This window comes from Ahaetulla prasina, chromosome 13, assembly GCF_028640845.1.
Source record: "Ahaetulla prasina isolate Xishuangbanna chromosome 13, ASM2864084v1, whole genome shotgun sequence".
Classification (NCBI taxonomy): domain Eukaryota; kingdom Metazoa; phylum Chordata; class Lepidosauria; order Squamata; family Colubridae; genus Ahaetulla; species Ahaetulla prasina.
In genome coordinates, this window is record NC_080551.1 from 10,716,859 (window position 1) to 10,729,920 (window position 13,062).

General features: G+C 43.4%; 1 protein-coding gene across 1 annotated transcript in view; it reads left to right on the forward strand.

Annotated features, from left to right (window-relative positions):
* The window catches only part of LRRK1 (leucine rich repeat kinase 1), a 112,243-nt gene that overhangs the window by 1,838 nt on the left and 97,343 nt on the right, over positions 1-13,062 (forward strand). Inside the window, exon 2 of the mRNA XM_058155914.1 lies at positions 8,588-8,792. Coding sequence (XP_058011897.1) covers positions 8,726-8,792 — 67 coding nt within the window. The 5' untranslated portion in view covers positions 8,588-8,725. The remainder of the gene's footprint in view (positions 1-8,587; positions 8,793-13,062) is intronic.

The window sequence follows — 13,062 nt, forward strand, 5'->3', positions numbered from 1 at the left end:
GGGTGGGAATGGATTTTTTGCAGTATCCATCCCTGCCACGCCCACCGAGCCATGCCCACAGAACCGCTAGTAAAAAAATTTTGGATTTCCCCACTGGTTCGAAGTTTGAACCTTTTGGGAACCCTTCGCCTAAAATGTCCTGACTTGACAGCCGCTCTTACAATTGGAAAGTTCCACTGGGGCGAAATCGGTCCTGTTGGGAAGTGCCCAGTTTGTGGGAAAGTGGCCGTGCTTCTGTTTTTATCTGCGATGTGTGCTGCCTGTCGCCATGCTGCCCCCGCTGTTTGATCCAAAGCGCTTCCTTTGCTTCCTTTCGATTTTCCACTCCAAGGAAACCTTTTGGATTTGCAGAATTTGCATTCTGAATGGCTGTTCAAGGAACAGGGCAGGAAGGGGAAGGTAGAATCTTTGGGAAGTCTTCAAAAATGGTAGAATATCTTCGGGAAACTTTTTTTTTGGGGGGGAGGAGAGCCTCAGATTAACGCAGAACATAGAATAAACAGAGTTGGAAGGGACCTTGGAGGTCTTCTATTCCAACCTCTTGCTTGAGCAGGAGACCCTATATCGGTGGGCCCCCAACCTTTCAGGCAAGGGGTCTCCAACCTTGGCAACTTTAAGACTTGTGGACTTCAACTCCCAGAGTTGCTGGCTGAGGAACTCTGGGAGTTGAAGTCCACAAGTCTTAAAGTTGCCAAGGTTGGAGGCCCCTGATATATAAGATAACAGGTAAAAGTATAAACATAATTTGGATACATGAAAAGAGTAAGTAAAAAAGGAATATTAGGACAGGGTTGGTAGGCACGCAGATGCACTTATGCATGCCCCTTACAGACCTCTTAGGAATGGGGTGAGGTCAACAGTAGATAGTTTAAGCGTAAAGTTTCTTGTTTGCATGGCCCGGTTTTTGCCATGCCATGTCCCAATGCCGGTCCATGGCCCGGAGGTTGTGGGTCCCTACTCTATGCCATTTCAGACATATGTCTGTCCAGTGTTTCTTAAAAGCCTCCAGCGATGAAGCACTCACAACTTCTGAAGGCAAGCTGTTCCATTCATTAATTCTTCTCACTGTTAGGAAGTTTCTCCTTAATTCCAGGTTGCTTCTCTCCTTGATTAGTTTCCATCCATTGTTTCTTGTCTTGCCTTCTGGTGCTTTGGAAAATAGGTTGACCCTCTCATCTTTGTGGTAGCCTCTCAAATATTGGGACACTGCTGGGGGGACATCTGGGGGACAAAGAAATGTCCGGATCAGTGAAAGCTTAAGTCTGGTTAACCCCCTGGTTAATGTATTATGTCTGGTCCTTGATTAATGATGGCACCCATATTTGGGTTGCAAAAATCCGAATTATCACTAAAAAGCAGCAGTTTCTTGACTTCTTAGAATAGAGAATAGAATTTTTTATTGGCCAAGTGTGATTGGACACATAAGGAATTTGTCTTGGTGCATAAGCTCTCAGTGTACATAGACGAAAAGATCATCAAGAATCATAAGGTACAGCACTTAATGATAGTCATAGGGTACAAATAAGCAATCAGGAAACAATATCAATATAAATTGTAAGGGTACAAGCAACAAAGTTATAGTCATACAGTCATAAGTGGAAGGAGATGGGTGATGGGAACGATGAGAAGATTAATAGTAGTGCAGACTTAGTAAATAGTTTGACAGTGTTGAGGGAATTATTTGTTTAGCAGAGTGATGGCGTTCGGGAAGAAACTGTTCTTGTGTCTAGTTGTTCTGGTGTGCAGTGCTCTGTAGCGTCGTTTTGAGGGTAGGAGTTGAAACAGTTTATGTCCAGGATGCGAGGGGTCTGTAGATATTTTCACAGCCCTCTTTTTGACTCGTGCAGTATACAGGTCCTCAATGGAAGGCAGGTTGGTAGCCATTGTTTTTTCTGCCGTTCTAATTATCCTCTGAAGTCTGTGTCTGTCTTGTTGGGTTGCAGAACCAAACCAGAAAGTTACAGAGATGCAGATGACAGATTCAATCATCTGTAGAACTATCAGCAGCTCCTTGGGCAGTTTGAGCTTCCTGAGCTCTCTTCTTGTTAATCTGATTTTTGCAGCCCAAATATAGTTCTACCTTAGTTCATTGCGTCATCCCAACAGTGTAGTTTTATTGAATCACAGTTGGAACATCATGGTTTATGAGATGTCCAAATCACACTTAAGTAGCTCTGTTGTGTAAAAAATGGGTTTGAGTGGGTTTCAGTTAGTCATTATGCTTTTAAATCTTACAGATTCCTGCAGGCCTATTCCATGTATGATTAAGACCAATAATACCTTCCAAATGTTCTTTGCAAAATCCATGTTTGTTTGCTGCTTCTCAGCTCTGGGAAAAAAATGCCTGTTCTCCAGAAACCTTGTTTCATTTGCTTAAAATTCCAGGGTTTCAGGGTTTCCTAGCAGATTTATAACTGTAAAATATATTGCAAGTTCCTTCTTGACATGCTATGTTTCTTTGTATAAGGAGCTGCTTCAGGGATAGGTAGCTGTATATAAACACGCAACTAATTCTAAAATAGTACAGTCCAGGAAGTTGTATTTTTGCATGTTCAAAAATAATTTGAAATATTGATGTTTTCTCTGATTGTGTTTACATACTTCCATTACGTATTTCCATTGTAAGACAAATAATTGTTATTCCTCCTCTTGGCAAGATTTTGGTTTAAAATAATGTCTGCGTTTTTAAAGTATCGTTAAAGTATCCTACTGTTGTGCATTGCAGAATAGGCTCAGAACAAATGAAGCAGAATAACAGAGTTGGAAGAGACCATGGAGGTCTTCTAGTCCAACCCACTGCTTGACCAGAAAACCCTATACCTGTCAACTTGTAAAGCATTCCTGGCCTACTCTCAAGTCGCCATAGGCAGGAGTGGGGGGGGATACTGACTGAGCAGTATGGCAGACACAACCAGAAGCACATTCCTTGCATATCTTTCTCAAGGCTGTATCCCAGGTTACAGGACTGAGAGGCGTGATTTTTACAGCCCGTGAAAGTGCTCCGTTGGAGAATGTGATTTATGACACACCCTGGGAGGAGGGGGAAAACAGAGTCATAGCTGGGCCGTAAATTACGTGGGGCAGAGCTGACTTCACTTGGGTACCTGCTGACATGTTGCTCCTAATAAATAACTGGATTTCTTTTGAAACTTGGCTCTAGGCTCATCATTTAATTAGGGCATTCATAGGAACCCTGACAGCACCAGTCCAGAAAAATGGCTGTCCAGTCTCTTCTTAAAAGCCTCCAGTGATGGAGCACCCACAACCTCTGAAGGGAAGGTGTTCCACCGATTAATTGTTTCTGTCAGGAAATGTCTCCTTTAGTTCTACATTGCTTCTTCTTTGATTAGTTTCCATACATTGTTTCCTTGTCAGTTTCTGCCAATTGTAATTCCTGCAAATTTGAATTGCAGGAAAATATTACTTCTGACTTTCTTCAAGGCAGATTATTTTGAAGATCCAAGAACTCTCCCAGGAAATCCTGGCTGAATTCTATAAAATAGTTTGCTAGAAGAAAAGAAAAAACCTTACTCTGATATAAACATACCCAGTGTTTTCACTCTGGGTATGAAAGGGTGTTTCGTGCACAGTGATATACTTTGTCTTCCCGTAAGATGGTAAACTCATTTCTGAGCCAATCCCTTTAAGGCAAATTTTAGACTATGACTGGAAAGAAAAAGAAACCAATCAGAAAGAAGAGGGAAGATCCCAGCATTGGCATATTTGGAGGAACTGAGTTTTTAGAAGTACGGTTTAAAAAAAAAATGCAAAGAGAGCAAGAAGTAAAAGCAAAACAATTTAACTCAAAAACAATCCAGGGAAGGTTGAGCTTGTACGGAGTATCGGTTGACAAAACCAGAAGCAAGCTAGAACTTTAAAAAGGAACAGTTCAGTAGTAAAAGGGAGAAATAGTACAAATGTTTGGTCTTTGATCTAGACCAGCGGTCACCAATTGGTGGTCCGTGAGAAAATTTTGGTGGGCCACAGAAAAATTATTTGCATTTTTTATATTGCACTAAATCAGGGGTGCTCAAACTATGGCCCCTGGGCTGGATACGTGCAATGAACGTTTGTGTTGCTACAGAGAGTCTTCCCCTTTGGGGTCTTTTTTGTGTGGGTCAGAGTAGGGCAGAAATTCTGACTTGGGGTCTGCTTCAGCCTCTTGGTGCGGGGCCTTGGGCGAAGGCTGGAGGGAAGTGCCACTGGTGGCGAAGAGCTGGAGACTCTTCTCCAGTGGGACTGCATCAAGGTCTGGAACTGGCTGACCATCTCAGCCCTCTGAGCCTCCAGGCGCCTGTACCTAGTCTTGCACTCCTACAGGTCTTCTCTCTGCTTGGAGAGCCTATGCTCCTAGTCCTCAGTGAGCTGCTTCTACTGAGCCTCCTTCTTGGTCAGATCCAATTTGAACTGAGCTGTTTTGCCAACTCTTTCTCACGGTGGCTGCTTAGCTCCAACAACTGCTTCCTGTTGGGGCCCTAAGGAGCCTGGGTGGGCAGGTGAGGAGTGGCTGGGAAGTGAGGGGCGAATAGAGGTTGGCGAGGCATCCCTTGACATGAGTGACATCGAGTTGGCCATGCCCACTCAGTCACATGATCACCTAGCCATGCCCACCCGGCCAGTCGTTAGGCAGACCATATTAATGGTCTGCAGGATTTAAAATTATGAATTTAGTGGTCCCTGAGGTCCGAAAAGTTGGGGACCCCTGATTTAGACTAGTCAAGCTGGAAACAAATTCTATCTTTAGCAGCTATCAAAGCATAAAGGTATTTTTTTTCTTCCAGAAGAGCTGAAACAAAGATCTCTTTCATAATACAAAATACAGTTTATTTCCTTTTGTCCTCTTGTAACTCTGCCTTGACTTCTGATCACGTTAAGTGGCACCCCTTATCAGAGCTCATAGGGCGCTATGGCTCAGTGGTTAAAGATGCTGAGCTTGTCAGCTGGAGAGCTGACCACACTATGGGATGAGCTCCCATTCTTTGCCCCAGCTCCTGCCCACCTATCAGTTTGAAAGCGATCAAATGCGAGTAGATAAATGGGTACCACTTCAGTGGGAAGGTGATGGTGTTCTGTGAACCTTTGATATATAGTCATGCTGGCCACATGACCACGGAAGCATCTTTGGACAACACTGGCTCCCCTTGGCCAAGTAATAGAGATGAACACCATTCCCTAGAATTGGGGAACTGACAAGGAGCTTATCAAAGCTACAGTTCATCTTATCAAAGCTACAGTTGGACTTTGAGAAGGATTGAATATTTGCCTGGAAATTCTCTCTCCCACTTCCAAGCTGTGCCACCTGGGAGTGATTGAACCATCTCTGAGTCACAGATATTGAAGTTATAGTTCAACTCATGACCGAATGTATAAAGGAGATAAACAACAGGTAGATATTTTATCAAGGGTTGTATGCTTGTGGACTGACTGCTTTTTCAAACTTGACACCTCTTGGTTGCTGCGATAATAATTCAGCCTGCTGTGACTTTGACAAACAGAACTTGGGGTTGGTAAACGTTCTCCTATTCTGCAAAATATATAGAAAGAAACTTGGATGTAATCTCACCTGTAAATTGCATTCGCCAAGTTTATTATTTTGCACGGCGTGGACAGAATACAACATTAGCACATAAAAATTCAGGGAAACAGCATATAAAATGTGCATCAAAGTATAAAATAGCAGAACAGTGAGTATGAGTGATAAATAAAATTACGAATAGAATTAAATAAAACTATGGCTGGATCTATAGATTGTTTAGCCATTGGACGGCACTACCCTCGAGATTATGTATTTCATGCAGGAAGTCCAGTTGCCTTTTGAAAAAGCAGATTTTGTAGCTGTAAAATTGCAGCTGCATTTTCTCAAATCCTCTTTTGCTTAATAAAAAAAATGAAAAGTTGTCTGTGACTTACTGATTGCTCTTATTAACCATGATGTCCAGGGTTGATTGCAGTCCTGTGCTGGATTAATTGAGGGTTAGAATCAAGAACATGTGAAGCATTGATACCACTTTATAATGCCTTAGTAAGATCCCACTGAAAATTGGACCATAAGAAAGGCTGAGCGCCAAAGAATTGAGGCTTTGAACTCTGGTGCTGGAGAACTCCTGAGAGTCCCATGGACTGCAAGGTGAACAAACAAATCAGTCCTAGAGGAAATCAACCCTGACTGCTCTTAAGAAGACCAGATCCTGAAGAAGAAACTCAAATCCTTTGGCCACCTAATGAGAAGGAAGGACTCACTGGAGAAGAGCCTAATGCTGGGAACGATTGAGGGAAATAGAAGAAGGAAATGACAGAGAGCGAGGTGGCTGGATGGAGTCACTGAAGCAGTTGGCATGAGCTTAAATGGACTCCAGAGGATGGTAGAGGACAGGAAGGCCTGGAGGAACGTTGTCCATGGGGCATGATGGGTTGGACACGACTTCACAACTAACAACAACAACAAAGATCCCACTTGGAATATTGCATCCAGTTTTGGTTGCCACAATGTAAAAAATATGTTAAGCCTCTAGAAAGAGTGCAGAGAAGAGCAACAAAGATGATTAGGGGACTGGGGGCTAAAACATATAAGCAACAGTTGTTGGAACTGGACATGTCTAGTCTGGTAAAAAGAAGGACTAGGGGAGACATGACAGCAGTGTTCCAATATTTCAGGGGCTGCCACAAAGAAGAGGGAGTCAAGCTATTCTCCAAAGCACCTGAGGGTGTAACAAGAAGCAATGGGTGGAAACTAATCTAGGAGAGAAGCAATTTAGAACTAAGGAGAAATTTTCTGACAGTTAGAACAATTAATCAGTGAAACAACTTGCCTGCAGAAGTTGTGAATGCTCCAACACTGGAAGTTTTTAAGAAGATGTTGGATAACCATTTGTCTGAAATGGTGTAGGGTTTCCTGCCTGGTCAGGGGGTTGGACTAGAAGACCTCCAAGATCCCTTCCAACTCTGCTATTCTGTTATTCTTTTTTCTATGAATTGTCTCTGTAATGCTTTAATCATATATCGCGCTGGGTGGAGAGACTTCAATTCAAGGACAGGCTACAGGGAATGTGTGGTGAGGAAGAGCTGAATATTTATAGGTAGGTAGCTATATCTAGAATTTCTGCCCTAGCAATTGAGAACTAGGGTAGTTTTTCTATCTCAGGAATTCTCAATCCAGTGATGATGATGTATTATATTTATATCTGGTCTTTTCTGTGATATTTTAAGACTTTTATGGGGATGAGCCTTTTTATCATGTGGAAGTTCTGGAGGCCACCAAGCGAAGCCTCCTGGTTTCCAAAATCCAGGGCTGATGGCCATGGTCCACATATGACATGGGTGGGAGGATCCTAATGCAAAGTAGAGATTGTCTTTTCCCCTCCTTTGAATTGAGGGGAGAGAGTTTAAAGGGGTTTCTTTTGCATTCTGAACTACTATATAGTAACCTCCCTTAAGACTTTCCTGACCACTTTGTGACCGTTGATGGATCTCCAAAATAGCAGGAAACTGCCGTCAGTGTTGAGCTGTTGTGGTTAAAGGTTCTTTGGGAGCCTCTGAAAAATAATTTGAGAGCTACAGATCATTCCCGTAACCCAAAACAATACACCCCCCCCCAAAAGAGAGAGAGAGATCTGGGTTACCAGACACATCATCTTGTAGTGGTCCTACAAGGAATAACTTTGAGTCCTTTTTAAGGTTGGTATTTGATGCATCTTCCCTGCAGAAGTTCATGGTTTGGCGAGGCTGTTTGAAAGAACATGAGCTGCATAACCTTTGAGCCTCTAAGCAATTGTTCTTTTTTTGTTTGATGAAGTGTGCTGGCATTTGCATAACGAAAGGGGAACTTCAGAAGTGGAGCTCTTGAAGGGGGTGGCAAAGATTGGACAGTTTATTGGTTATCTGCAAAATGAATCTCTCGGGGGGGGGGGCACCTGTTCACTGCTGTAGATTCTCCATACTTTGCTAAAAGGACCAATGCTTTTAAGCTTGAAGAGCAGATTTAGATAAGATCCAGTCTTTTCTTGACTTGAGCTTAAACAGAAATGGTCCATGTGATTGATGTTCTGAACTATTCTTTTCAAGTAAAACTCTAGATTTTGAAATTTCTTATGCAGTAGATCAGAATGTCTAGCTTAATTTATCCTGTTGTTTCCTTTCTCCAGACTAATTCTTAGCTTTTGATTATTATTTTTTTATAGATTCCATGTGATTTCCAGGAATAGGGGGCTAAAACACTGCAGGGAAAATGTAATATATTTATACCCCATGTTCCTGAACTACAAATTCGCATATACTGGAAGTCTTAAAATTATTTCAGCAGCTAGAGAGTACAAAACCCATACAGTAATTCAGGAAAACCCATTCGTTATAGTGTATTAATATTTATACAACACACTAAACTTTCCACTAAGATTTTCAGGAAAAGTGGGCTAAAACACTTTAGAGAAAAGTCCGATATATTTACTCCTGAAATAAACTAGTTTTGAATTTTTTTTTTAAAAAAGAACACTTTAATCCTCACTGTTACTGTTTTCTGATTATTTGTTTAATAAAGAAAAATTAATTTGGATTACTCTGTTTTACTCTTCTTCTTCTTCTTTTTAAACAGAGCCATTTCCTTCTGAGCTGTGATGTATAGCCTGGGTGCTTTGAAGATAGATATGCTAGTCTGGCTTTGCAGATGATGGTTCAGATATTAGACATGTTGGAGTGTTGATGGTTTAAAACTTTCTGCCAAGCGCCGAGAATGTATTGGTGTGTCGGGAAACAAGAATCTGCAGAAAATGGCGAGAATCCCAGAGAGGAGCAAGGAGGTAAGTGTGAAACCAGCATGCCTGTTGTTGTTGTTGTTGTTGTTTTTACTTCTTCATTAGTCAATGGAGAATTTGGTCAAGTAGCATGAATCTTTATATGGACCAGTATGAACAAGGATGGGTAGATGGACATGGAGTTCCCCACCTGTGTTTTTCTCTATCACTCCATCCTTCTTTCTCCAACCCGAGGGACATACTTACAGACTTTTGGCAAAACACACTCAGCCAAGTGAGTTTAAGAGCTAGCAGCTGCGTTCTCAACTGATACAAAACTTGACTGCTGTTAATTGTGTTTGTATTTTGGGGATGATTATTCTAGTGTGCCAAATTCAACTTCTTTGATGGTTCATGGTTGATGGACTGCAGAAACTCAGCTCAAAAACGTCATATACATTTATTTATTTATTTATTAGTTTGTCAAACATGTACAAGATAGCAGGTATGAATATGAACATGGACATAAACGAGGGAAATGAATACAAATAAATGGGGACAGTAGGACAGGGACGGTGGGTACGCTGGTGCACTTATGCACGGCCCCTTTACGGACCTCTTAGGAATGGGGTGAAGTCCACGGTAGACAGTTTAAAGTTGAAGCTGTGGGGGTTTGAGTTGGGTAGAGCATTCCAGGCGTTGACCACTCTGTTGCTGAAGTCGTATTTTCTGCAATCAAGTTTGAAGCGGTTTGCCTTGAGTTTGTATTGATTGTTTGCCTGTTTAATTATTGTGGTTGAAGCTGAAGAAGTCATTGACAGGTAAGACGTTATAGCAGACAATTTTTTGTACTATGCTTAGGTCAGACCACAGGTGGCACAGTTCCAGATTGTCTAAACCCAAAATTTCAAGCCTGGTGGCATAAGAGATTCTATTGTGAGTAGAGGAGTAGAGTACTCTTCTCGTGAAATACCTCTGGACCCACTCAATCGTGTTAATGTCCGATATATAGTGTGGATTTCAGGCAGATGAGCTTTATTTGAGAATTGGTCTGGCAAAGGTTTTGTATGCCCTAGTTAGCAGTACAATGTTACCGGAGAAGAAGCTTCGCAAAATTAGGTTAACAATTCTTAATACCCTTTTGGCAATGCTGTTACAGTGAGTTGTGGGAATATACATGTTGTGGGAATACACAGGAGCAGGATAAATTCTTCCATCCCACATTGGTAAAAGGTTCATGGTTTTCCCCAGACACATTCTGTTGTGTCTGCGCCCCCCGAGCCGGGCCTCCTGCCAGAAAGTGACTTGGAAAGTGAGGGGGAAGGGCCATCAGGACTTACCTCAGGAGCACCGACTTCCCTGGCTCAGCTCCAGGAGCCAGAGGCAGGCCAGGTGGAAGAGATAACGAGGCCTCCATCTCCTGACTCTTCCCCCCAGGCCACGCCACTAGACCCAGCTGATGACAATCAGGCCTGGCCAGGCCTGGCCTGGCTGGACCCTAGGTTTCGTAGGCAGGAGAGGCAGCAACAACAGAAACAGGGGTGGGGCAGGCCTGAGTCATGGAGCCACACCCCACAGGGCTGGGGAAGTGCTGAGTCATGGAGCCACACCCCACAGGATACAAAGGCAGCAAGAGCTGCTGTGCCTCTTCGTAGCAGGCAAATCAACCGATTAACTAAGAGCTGAAGTACTGTTTGTTGCTGGGTGACTCATCGGCGTTGAGGGAGATAACAGAGACACTTGGCAGACACTCGCTAGTTTGCTGCCAGAGCTGATAGTGCCGACTAATTAAGCCATCACTCGGATGGAGGTGAGGTGGGACAGAACACATTTGGGGTCTTTTGTGAATAAGGTAGTCCTGTCACTAAGGAAAATGAAACAGTTTCCTCAAGTAGCAGATTTGGATATCAGATTAGCAGACCGTCACATTCTTCATTTGCTTAATTTGCTCTGCTACAGATGCAGAGAAGTGTGTCTCTAGGGTTTTCTGTGCCACATGCCTAAGTAACTTGTGATTTTTGTGTGTCATGTTTTATGTAGGAGGACAGGTACCATTTGTTAGATCCCCTTAGGCTGAAAAATGCCTTGAGTCTGTTCTTGCAGGTATCTGTTGACGGAGAGCTGGGGTGACATCTTACCTCGTGAACAGTCTGGAAAGGCTGCAGAGCTTTCCAAAGTGAGGCTAGATCTGTCAAGTTGTGGGTTGGGATGTGTTGTTGTTGGTTTTTTTGGAAGTGGAGGCAGGAGTCATACTGAGAACAAGATGGAAGGAGGAGTTAAAGCAGAAAGTGAATATGTATCAGAGGTGGGTTGCAGAAGATTCTGACCAGTTCTGGAGAACCGGTAATGAAAAGTTTGAGTAGTTCGGAGAACCGGTAGTAAAAATTCTGACTGGCCCCGCCCCCATCTATTCTCTGCCTCCCAAGTCCCAGCTGATCGGGAGGAAATGGGGATTTTGCAGTAACCTTCCCCTGCCATGCCCACCAAGCCACACCCACAGAACTGGTAGTAAAAAAAAATTTAAACCCACTATTGATATGTACCGGGAGGCCCTATGCACGGTCACTCACGCCCTTGTGACGTCTCGCCTGGATTACTGCAACGCTCTCTACATGGGGCTTCCCTTGAAGGGCATCCGGAGGCTGCAGTTAGTTCAGAATGCGGCTGCGCGGGTGATAGAGGGAGCCCCTCGTGGCTCCCGCATAACACCCATCCTGCGCAGGCTGCACTGGCTACCTGTGGCCTTCCGGGTGCGCTTCAAGGTTTTGGTGACCACCTTTAAAGCGCTCCATGGCATAGGGCCGGGTTATCTACGGGACCGCCTACTGCGACCAGATACCTCTCACCGACCCGTGCGCTCTCACAGAGAGGGACTCCTCAGGGTGCCGTCAGCTAGGCAGTGTCGTTTGGCGACGCCCAGGGGAAGGGCCTTCTGTGGGGCTCCCACCCTCTGGAACGAACTCCCCCCAGGACTCCGTCAACTTCCTGACCTTCGAACCTTCCGTCGCGAGCTCAAGACACATTTATTCATCTGTGCAGGACTGGCTTAGATTTTTAAATTTAGAGGGGTTTTAAATTTAAATTGATTTTAATATTTATATTTTATATTTATATTTCTATTTTTAATAATTCGGGCGCTAGAATAAGTTTTTTAAGGATTATTTTAATTTGTATATTGATATTGATGTTTTATATGCCTGTGAACCGCCCTGAGTCCTTTGGGAGATAGGGCGGTATATAAATTCGAATAATAAATAAATAAATAATAATAAATGTACGGAGTAAAAGCTTTTTTCTTATAACCCGACTTTCCCTTTTTTTTAAAATCTGCCTTAAATCTATTTGGTATAATTGTAATTTATAGAAAATCCATGACGCCATGAATAACACAAAAGGACTTCAGAAGATGGCTTATTTGTGATTCTCGGGTCACAGGTCATGGCTCCATGCCTTTAATATACCATCCTCATTATCCCTCATTCCCATCCACCTTTGAGTGATCTTCTATATCTCAGTGGGGTGGGGGGCAGTGAGAGACAATTAAAGGAAAGAAAAATAGAAGTTAGGGATTTGGGTGAGCGATTCTCAGTTCTGACTTTGCAGTACTGCAGTACACTTGATCTCTAATAAACTATAGCTTTCTCAACAAATGGAGCCCAGGATTGTTTCTACTTAGAGGTTTAAACTGTGGCAGATTTGACACCAGGTCTACCTGGAAGGTTGACAACTATGCCAGTGGTGGGATTCACCAGTTTAAACAACCGGTTCGCTTTGTGTGCACTCTGGAGTCCAGAAATGGGCTTGTTTCCAGACTTTCAGTACTTCTGGTACTTCTGGTAGGCCCATTTTTCGCCCTCCCAGAACCTCCGTGCATGCCCTGCACTTACCTGGAATCCAAAACGGGTCGCGTGGAGACTCCTGGGAGAGGAGGGGCAGAGTGGGTGGGGTCAGCCAGTCCTTGGAACAACCGACTCGGCAAACCAGATTAAAATTAACATATGGTTCGCCCGAACTGGTGCGAACCGGCTGAATCCCACCCCTGAACTATGTAGCATGAGTCTTCCCTTCAGTTGCATTGTTTGTCTAGCATGATTTAGCTAGCTTGGTGTTTTTGTAGGCCGATTCTGTTTCAGAGACCTTAGCCTGTGCTTTAAATTGGAGAATATGAAGCCCCGCCTTTTCAGTCTTATTCCTCCATTCATTGGTTTGATTTCACCAAGGAGAGGGAACTGTGATCAAAGAGCAGATCTAGTGGTTGGCATGACTCATTTAAAGAGACAAAGTCCTCAAGGTACCTCAAGAATAGGTGGTGCCTGGCTCAACAGCAGGAAGAGAG